The 10,616-nt window shown below is 43.5% G+C and overlaps 1 protein-coding gene across 1 annotated transcript; it reads right to left on the reverse strand.

Annotated features, from left to right (window-relative positions):
- Positions 1-9,265: 9,265 nt before the first annotated feature.
- Positions 9,266-10,091, reverse strand: LOC147447263 (uncharacterized). The gene is made up of 2 exons (XM_086523598.1): positions 10,064-10,091; positions 9,266-9,964 (listed from the first exon to the last, which is right to left on the reverse strand). Exons 1-2 carry the CDS (start codon positions 10,089-10,091, stop codon positions 9,315-9,317), a joined length of 678 nt encoding a protein of 225 aa, XP_086379724.1. The 3' UTR covers positions 9,266-9,314.
- Positions 10,092-10,616: the final 525 nt, after the last annotated feature.

Raw genomic sequence — 10,616 nt, forward strand, 5'->3', positions numbered from 1 at the left:
AGTTACCTTCGAAGAAGAGGAGGAAGTATTTTTACGTGTGCCAGAACATTCAGAAAGTCTGAAAACTGGACCTACGCCTAATTTATCTCCCCGATATTGTGGGCCTTTCAGAATACTCAAGCGAGTAGGTGATCGTGCCTACAAACTATTACTACCTTCACATTCTCGCATTCATCCGGTGTTTCATGTAAGCCGTCTACGAGAGCGGTTACATGGGGACGATAATGTCATTGACCAACAGGTTTTGGTTAATTACATTGAACCTCCTACCTTACCACATGAATCTGAACGTGTTCTTGATTATCTTGAGTTGCGTACACGTCATCACGTACGACAACAAGCCTTAATCAAGTGGAAAGACCAACTTGAAGAAGGTGCCACTTGGGAAAACATTAGTGTTCTTAAGAAGAAGTTTCCCACTTTTGTTTTCGAGGACGAAAACTCTTCTTCAGGGGGGAGTAATGTCAGGGCACCGGCAAGGCCGGACAAGATAAGGCAGGGCCGGGCTAGGCGGTGTGGAACGGGGAGTCCAACTAGGGCAAAGGGCCAAGGGCATGCCTATATAAAGGGTGGTTGGGTGGTGGACTCTCAGGCTCTAGTCACCCCCGTCTTACATCAGGTTTACTTCCCTCTTTGAGCTTAATGTGATGTTGAACTATTGTGATGCTAGTGATTTTATCATATTCATCAATGAACAATGTGGTAAATTACTTAGCATCAAAATATAATCTTCACGCTCCTTCCCACAAGCATTCAATGATGTAGCTAACTTGCTTCTACTTGAGGTTAGCTTACTTGCTTCTACCAGAGGTTGTATACTTGGTGACTCCCCTTGGTTTGATGATGGTGCCTTAGGTTGCTCCATCTTCTTAGGGTCCTTGAGAATGACTCCCATCACCTCAATGTTACTGTCACTTTCTTCAGTCATTGTTGAATCCTCCTCTGAAGTGGTTGAAGAGTCACTACTTGCAATTGCCACTATGGATCTTTGCAGCTACAATCAATTCTTTTTCTTCCTATACGTTTGGATGATCAAAAACTTATCTTGCGGTCAAACAAGCACTTTTCTCCAGATGACAAGAGCTCTTGAAATCCAATTGCTTCTAACATGTTTACTACGGTAACAATTTGCAATGTTTTATTTGGCAACCTCATTGTTGTTTTCAAATTTCTGCAGGATCCAAATACCTCCGCAAAAAAGTTATATATACAGAGCTCTCCTATCTTCATGCGACCTCTTTTGCATCTAGCTCCATATACTTCAATGATTTGTTCTTATTCTCTATACTGGATTCCTGGTAGTTGCATTATATGTTTAGTTGACACACATAGCCCAATTTATACTCCCAATATATGGCCTCAACAATCTCATTTTCGATGGCACACCCTCATAAGGTAGCAGCTTGATATTTCATATTTCCAAGCTTAAGTTTATTCTCAAATATTTACTACATGCAGATTTTACAGCGGGAAGTTATTTTGCCACAACCATGCCATGTGGAGCTAACAAAATGTAAGAGGTGATTCTTAGAAGTACCTCCCTTCCAGTGATTTGTTATATGCACTAACAACGTACACCTACGGGGTCATACCTCTTGGATATCATTTATGGACGTATGCAATAAAATTTTGTCATGCGTTCTTCCTATCATTAGATAATTCCGTCACACCATCCGATCTTGCCAATCCTTCTCTGATAACAACAGGACCTTATGTAATCAAACTGCTTGCACCTTGCGGTAATTATTTCCTTTTTTCCCTCTAGGTTACAACAATGCACTATAGTGTCCCCTCTCTCTCTTATTCATGCAATTTGGTCATGGATACCCCAACTCACCACTTATAACAATATACACTTGTTTTGCTAACGAATCTCACTGCTCCTAACACTATCTACTTGCTTTAAGACTCTTTGCACGGGGACTAGACAGTTTGATATTATAGTATTCTCTAAAATCTGATTGTGATCGTACATTTTCACACACAACTTGGATGCCACTCTAAATCCCTACCATCTTCGGACGGCTACCTATATGGTAATGCCACCGGATGGTCCGGATTAAGATCCTTTGGCATGCCAGTTGTACTCCACACTCAACAACTTGGTAAATTGCTTTCTCTCCTCCTTCTCTTTAACACTTGTTCTTGTAAATGTCATATTCACTAATTTGTTCCTAATTTTGTTATGGAAATCATCAATGGTTTAAAACTCACTCTCACCTATACAATGCACCTCACCAAGCACACCCTCAACTCACGCAAACCCTTAGTCACATTACACAGAACATCGGTTGAGACATTGTACATTGTTATGGCATTTGAATGGGATTATATGGTTTGGAATGTACTGGAATGGCAAAATTTATACACATGTTAGATAGAGCTCCTACGCTTGAAGAGGGCAGGACTCTCCGCTCCACACCTTGTTATGGAAACTTATGATTATTGACACATGTGTATTAGAGTTCGTACGTCTGAAGAGGGCAGGACTCTCTGCTATCTACTTTGCTATGGAAACTTATGGTTATTAACACATATGTATTAGAGTGTCTACGCCTCGTGAGGCAAGACTCTTTGCTTTATAGAAATGTTATGGAAATTTATGGATGTCGATACATGTGTACTAGAGTGCCTATGCCTGGTAAGGTAGGACTCTTCGTGGTTACATTATATGTGGAACTGGCCCACCACATTTGGTATGGATTGATATGAAAGGATATGATGAAGATGGATTGGTATGGCAGGGTGGAAGGGTGACATATGGTGATCTGATTGGAACAACAATTTTGACCAATGTTGCACTCAGTGACTATGCACTTTTACTTTAATTTTGCACCTCCATCACACCATACACATGTTACACATTTTTGCACTTTTAAATTGCTCCCTACTAATCATTGCTAATCTTTTGGTTTTTTTTGCTACTCATTGTGCCATGTACCCATGTACCTAGTACCTCGAAGCACCATGCTACCTCTCACGGGACCCCACCACTTATGTACCTTGCAATTCAGGACAATTGCTTTCCCAACCCCAGAGTATGTTATAGATAAGGGAATTTAGAATTTGTACCCTGTGTACCTTGTAAACTAAGGCTATGTATAAGCATTGATCTAGCACTGTTAGATGGTAGAACTAGATCATAGGGCTCACAATGAATGCATACTTGTGGAAACCCTAAGTGGATTGTATAAAAGAGAGGGCTCCCTCTCACTTGCTCATGGATGATGGAATGGAATACTTACAAATATGCATAGGGGAGATGAGCTCCTCCTATGCAGGGGAGATTAAACCTCATGCTGTGTCCTTCTCTCTCTCTCTCTCTCTCTCTCTCTCTCTCTCTCTCTCTCTCTCATAGCATCCTTGCTCTAGAGGAGTGTGCAAACGTGTGTGCAAGAAGATCTTCTCGGCAACTTGGCCACTTACAACATCCGCAACATGGAATCTACAAGTTTATCTCAACCTAAGAAGCAATAGCTATACAAAAATTGGTTGCTAAGCAAGGTGCAAATAGCTCGGCAACAAGAAGAGAGAGCAAAGATTGCACAGTGTTAATGAGTGGTGTCAACTAAGAAAAACACTCACACATATGCATTGCTATGTTAGACTAGATAAGCTCCTTTATGTTATCCTAGGTTTTGGGGATTAGCCCAAGAATACTTGAGAATTTTTAGAAGCACGTTCAAGTAGTTTCCCAGAAACCACTTCAAAAGATTTTGCCAAAGTGCTACTTCATACTACACCTTATTCAAATCTTTATGCCAGGGTGGCTAAAATCAATTTAAGCACTTTCAAAAAGTACGTTCAAATACTTCAAAATTACTTTCTAGCAATCTAAAGAACCACTTTCAAGTAGTCTATAGCCATTTTGTAGAGATTAAAGTACGTTCTTGGACGTATTTTGTGTCTCTCTTCTATCTTGTGTTGGTGTCACACTGCTTCATGTCCTCACTATGTTTCATCGTGGTTAAAGTATTTCTCCCTATTATTCACACTAGTAAAACGGCACAGTCTTCGGTGGCGACATGGAACCTCTTACCCTCAAGCTCCTCACTCTTGACAAAAGAGAGAGAGAGAGAGAGAGAGAGAGAGAGAGAGAGAGAGAGAGAGAGGAGCAACTCTACCCTCTTTCAAGATTTCAACTGGCACTTGGACAGCCTTCAAGCTATTGTTCAACATGTAAGAGGTGGATCATGACCTGCAAGTGCTATTGGCACCCCTTCCTTTCATAGACTTTGAAACATGTTGTGGTTTGTAGTTTGGGAGGTCCTATGCCTCCAAGCACTGGAGAGGAAGGAAAAGAGTGAGCAAGCACCCGAATGAGGTTACCGAATGTGGCATACATTGTGAGTAGTTTTAACAAAGGTTTAGAACAATCAATTGAAGAAGCAACATATGCAAACATTTCAAAAATAATTGGAGACCTTCCAATATACTCATTCTAGGAGATAAATAAAATGGCAAACATTAGCGTTGTTGCTACCTCAATACCAAGGAGGCGCCCCTTTATCTCTCTCCTCACTCTCCCTAGACCTTCCCATTGTCGTGCTTCCTACTCATTGCCAACCCACGCTTTCCACGTAGCCATCACCTTTTACCTTTCCTCCTGGCCTTTGATATCATGGTATTGCAATCCCTTCTCCTTCTCTGACCGAGTATCGCATCTCATAGTACCACATCTTGTCCTCCTATGTCGTGAAATGACGCCACAATCTGTAGCTTCTATTGGCTACCAAATTTGCTTAACCTCCGTCAATGCGCACGCACACACATGGGCGATGATGTAAACGGGGAGCAGCAGTGTACTAATCTAGCTCCAAATACGCAGAAGGTGGGGGATAGTGTAGGAGGATTCGTCATCTGTAGAGTTGGATCTGGACCTCAAAACCCTCGTCAAGTCAATAAAGTCATATCTGCACACCTGTAAGTTTGTATCTATCTGTGAAGCTTAGTACTCTACCATTGCCTCTCCTGCCTTCGCATCCAAGATATCCTTTTGCAAGCAAAGTAAGAGTCCCTTCTCCTTTTGCATACACCCCTCCTCTTCCAAGGGAGCTTATCTTACCTTCATCTCCTTACTCTGCAATGCCCTCCCTTAACATTGTATCGGATTAGCATTATCGCCTCCTTGGCGGTCGCATGTGCATGCACATCGCTCCCATTTTATACTCTGAGACACAGGCTTCCATTCGTGGTGGAGGCGATGCCAGAAACTCTCTTAAGGGAAACACAGTCTATTTGTTGAAGGCAACACCTTGTCACTCTTGCTCTTCCTGAAAGATCTGCAACACTTGGATCTTACAGTGGTGTCTCATGAATCCATGATGTTGTTGAGATGTCGCTGTTTAGAGAAGTAGGGTTGGTAGACACAAGAAGTGATCATCAATGCTGAGGCTCACTATCCTACCCAACTTGCATATCAATGCAAGGACCTTTTAACTCAGTGGGTAGAACCGTAGAGTCGTTCGAAGGTATGACTCTGTGTGTGTGTGTGTGTGTGTGTGTGTGTGTGTGTGTGTGTGTGTGTGTGTGTGAGAGAGAGAGAGAGAGAGAGAGAGAGAGAGAGAGAGAGAGAGAGAGAGAGAGAGAGAGAGAGAGAGAGAGAAAGGAGCCGTTTTGTGAGTTTGAACCCGCCAGCTTGCGAATTTCAATCTTAGAGATAAAAGTGAAGGCTTTTCAACATGTCAAAAGCACTATTAGACTCTCTCTCTCTCTCTCTCTCTCTCTCTCTCTCTCTCGTGCACCGCACAGTCTCTCTCATGGCAGCTAGCCTTATACATTGCCACGTAGGAGGAGGACAACCAGTGGCAGTGGCAGGCACCTCATGCACACAGTGTGGTTTCTCCTTGTGTCGCCCAATTGCAGAATTCACTAGCCCGAGCAAGGGATGAACGACACGTGTCCGGCCAGTGGCAGTGGCAGGCACCTCGTGCACACAGTGTGGTTTCTCCTTGGGTCGCCCAATTGCAGAATTCACTAGCCGGAGCAAGGGATGAACGACACGTGTCCGGCCGCTTCTCTCTCTCTCTCTCTCTCTCTCTCTCTCTCTCTCTCTCTCTCTCTCTCTCTCTCTCTCTCTCTCTCTCTCTCTCTCTCTCTTTTCGAGCACACAGCTACAGGCTACACTATCGGATGAAGCTTGTTCCGCCACGTGGCCAAGGGGGCGGGCCGGAATCCCTCCCCCCTTTTATTATAGTATAGATGCTCGGGAAAAATGTGTCTCAGCTTAATATCGTGCGGTTTTCATTTTTAAAATGCCAATTGAGGACAAGAGGAAAAAGAGAAATTATGCCTCGAAATAGATAAATATAGTGTAAAAACCCAAAAAAACAACCTAATATTCTAAAATTTCCTCTTCACAAAACGAAGGAATGGAATTTTGTATGTTTGGAAAATTGATTTTTCTCTCATTGCTAGTAGCATTTGCTAACTTTGCTCCCCACTGGTAACTTAATAGTATTCTCTCTCTCTCTCTCTCTCTCTCTCTCTCTCTCTCTCTCTCTCTCCCCTCCTGCACGGGCCAAGAATGCATGCAATTACCACTGTGGCACTCACCACCCTATCTCTCTCTCTCTCTCTCTCTCTCTCTCTCTCTCTCTCTCTCTCTCTCTCACCTTGGTCTACACGCTTCCGCATCGCGGACTTTGACATGGTATCAGAGCAAGGAGCTTAGCCATCGATAGCCTTGGTGAAGGAGCGGTTAAAGGAGGAGAGGAGACTAGTAGAATCTCTCCGCTGCCTTGCTTACAATCACCAACGTTTTAAAACGTTGGCTTCCAGCCAGACGGTGTCCCCCACATAAAGACAACGCGTTCTAAAACGTTGTCTGTCTTGCCAAGCCATGTCCCCCAAGCGGCGCTCCCATAGCCCAGCACCGACAGCGTTTTTAAACACATATCTAGCAGCCAGCAGATAGCGTGGATACCCAGCGTTTTGAAACGCCGCCTATGCCAAGCCGTGACACACAAACGACGCTCCCACAGCCCAAAGCGGATAGTGCGTGTGCGACAGCGTTTTGAAACGCTAATCGACAGCCCTTCCATTTCTCTCCCGTTGTGATCTCTTCCCATGGCTTGCTGCAACGTTTTGAAACGCTGCAAGCAGCTTTTCATAAAAGGGTTGAAGTTCGGATAGGGGAAGAAATGTAATTCGCCTTGGGATGAGCGGTGTGAAGATGGGCGACCGACCTCGTGGCTAGGCGGGTTGATAAAAGTGGAGTGGCATGGGAGATGGATAGGCAACAACAACAAATTTTGTTGGTGCAGCTTGGGAAGAGCAAAGCAGAGGACGGCCACCACCAAAACCAAAACCAAATAACAGCTACTATAGAGAGAAGATCAACCTTTGAGTTAACGTCCTATGCACCGACACAGTTCTCAAGGAGACCACCCCATTGTTTGACGCAACATCGTGAAGTCAACAGCACATGGCAAGTTTGATAGAGGACAACGGCATCGACAAGATCGACACGATGGTAGTACCAGTAACTCAGTTAGCTGCCTCAGTACCCGAGAGGTACGATCACAATCATGATTGTGATTCGACGCTTTGTTTGGCTTGGGAATTGGAAGCCAAAGGCAAAAGTAGGAATTCACTTGAAGACAAAGTCAAAGGCAAGCTTGAAAGGGATTACGGTAATAAAGTTTTGTCATAGGAGATTGACATGGCACACGTGGCAACGGCCACATTGGCCTCGATGTGAGATTTCTAATCAAGGAGTAGGTGTCAGCACTAGCTTCAGCCACCAGAGAGAGGCTTCTGAGTGGCAGAGAGGGGCATACAGGGCTCCCTATGTTATGATTTGGGCCCTCGAATAGGAGTTCAAGTTATTGGTGTTTAAACCCGTAGGTCGGAGTTCAAGGCACATGCATTTGGCAGGGAACCAATCAGGCGTATCAAAGACACTATGGATGGGCGCGCCAATTCATTGTTGTTGGTCAGATCATGGACATGATGTGTTCCAGAGTTCATTATCTTGGAGTGTTGTATGTTGGACGTGATATGTTCACAGTTCACGAATGGGAGGCAACCGATGCTCAAGATGGAATTACTTTCAGGTACAAAGTTGAGGAGAACAACACCGAGGTGTATCCAATGGAGTGTACAGCTACTAGGGTGTCCATGGTAGCTTCTTCATCGACTTGGTTTCACTATTGATGTCCACTATGAGTTGCAGAGAGGGTGTTAGAGGTTAGGCATCTCAAGTGAACTGCCCAATGTGAACCCAATATTTATTTAGGCTTCTAGGGATTTATTTCACTTATTTGTCAAAGTCTGGGTAGGGAAATTTACTGGGATTTCTATATAAGAAACCCTCAGCCCCCATTGTATATTTATATGTTATCTCATTACCTTAGTTGATTGGTTCAGTGCATCTCTCTCTCTCTCTCTCTCTCTCTCTCTCTCTCTCTCTCTCTCTCTCTCTCTCTCTCTCTCTCTCTCTCTCTCTCTGCAGTGGGTCTAACATGGCCGTTGGACTTTGGTGGTTAGTCAATGGAGCCTTCATGCACAATGCACACTAAGCGTACGCGAGCTGCAAGCGAGTGAGGAGGCGACCAACGGACTGAAATTTGTGGCTAATGCCACGTGGGGCAAGGACTCCTGTGTTTATGCAGTTCCCCCCCCCCTCCCCCCCCTCTCTCTCTCTCTCTCTCTCTCTCTCTACGTGAATAGTTGCAAGGATCATTGCCGGGGGAGGCCGGAGCAAGCAGGGCTTGCCACGTGGTGGTGTGGAGAGGGGGGGGGGGGGGGGGGAATCCCTCCCCCTTTTATTATAGTATAGATTAATTCTAAATTTTCACACCCCCTTCTGTACTTTAAAGTCTATGCATTTGACTCTGTGTAGAGCATGCCCTTTGTTCTATAAACACTAGCAAGGGAGTGTGTTAACTCTCCACCAACAAGGGGTTCTCTCAATCTGCACATCGAGTAATTGTTCAACTTTCTTTTTAATAACTTATTATCAAGAAAATTGATTCCTACTTTGGTTCTATTTGTAGATTGTCATAATAGATTGCAAATTGAAAACATATTAGAGAAAATATGTAGCTTACGATGTAAGTGCCACAAGCAATAATGAAAAAATTGATGCTCCAAATCCATCTATATGTGTGTGTGTGTGTGTGTGTGTGTGTGTGTGTGTGTGTGTGTGTGAGAGAGAGAGAGAGAGAGAGAGAGAGAGAGTGAGATAGGCAGATAGTACACACATCCACATACACACAAAAAGTTTTGTGGAAGAATTTCTTTGGTAGATAGTTTTTGAGTCTCCTTGAGAAGTAGATGTTTACCTGTCATTATATTTTGTCTTGTATAAATTATTGGAATATAGTGTTATTTTTGTGTATATGATATACAAGTTCTATGGTAGAAGAGGATAATGGGGCTCTTGGGTACAAGAGGTGCACATTCAAACAAATAACGATTGGGTCAAGGGAAACAAGGGTAGGTTTCGAGTAGCCTTGAACAAGATGAAAGTCACCAGTGCCACCGACAACCGCCAATTCAGATTCTTCAGTATATGGGGGGGGAAACTCGATGAAGCCATGTTGGGCAATGGTACCCTTGACTACTCCATCATCATATTCGATGGTGTTAAGGAGGTGCTCCTTGGTTGGGGCCACACTGGAGGAGGGGCTATCACTTGAAGGGGAAAGGATGAGAGAGAGACCTCGCACAAAACCCAAGCTATGAGATTGCCTACTAGGACCTTCGGTGATTGGTGTAGCATAGCCGAAGAGCCGCACAAGAATTCCCTCTATGTCTTCTACCCCTTCACCACCACTTGCTAATTGCACATAATTTCTTTCTACATCAATATGGATAAAGAAAACAATGGTGTCCATTTTAGCTTCACCCATCTCCATTCCTCTCACACCCTGAACATTGAAAGAGCATGGGCAATTTAAAAAGAGGAAGGTGGCCCATATAAACTCAATTTTCACACTATGTGAATGACCCGTCAAATCTCATGAGAAGTTAATGTGCACATAAGCTAAAAGCATGAAGGATGCCTAGTGACCCATGCTTCAAAGTAGAGTGAGTGCAAAGAAGGATTGCTTGTGACTTCTTTTGATGAGGCATCCAGTCCTCATGACTCCTACTTGCTTCTTGCTTACTTGCCGAACACACACTTGCTTTACGAGCAAAATTATTCGCATGGAAAGTGTCTTTTTTTGAGCCTTGACTTTTTTTGCAATGACTTACATTTAGTCGTAGATGCAATACTCCTTTTGGTCCGATGAATAAAATGATTGACTTCTATGGCTGAAGCATGCCAATGCCACTGTGTCGAGAAAGAGCTTCACAATTGAGGAGGGGGAGCGGGTAGAGCATCCAATTCCTCTCTCAAAAAAGTTGAAACATTGAAGTAAACCCTTAGTATACCTTAAAACATTGTAAAGTAATGAGATGTCCTCATGCACATGATATTTTTGTGGGCCACGATGTAAAGATTTGTAGTAATATACACTCTCATCAGTGAAAAGCCTCTTGTCTATAAAATATAGAATACAATAGTAAGTAAGAGGTGCATTGATTTTGATAAATATGCACAACATAAGCAATCACTATATATGCGCAATATAACCCTATTTTTACTTGGTTGGCCCAAGGTCTTT

This window comes from Adiantum capillus-veneris, chromosome 11 (assembly GCF_014529385.1).
Source record: "Adiantum capillus-veneris isolate H3 chromosome 11, ASM1452938v2, whole genome shotgun sequence".
Lineage (NCBI taxonomy): Eukaryota > Viridiplantae > Streptophyta > Polypodiopsida > Polypodiales > Pteridaceae > Adiantum > Adiantum capillus-veneris.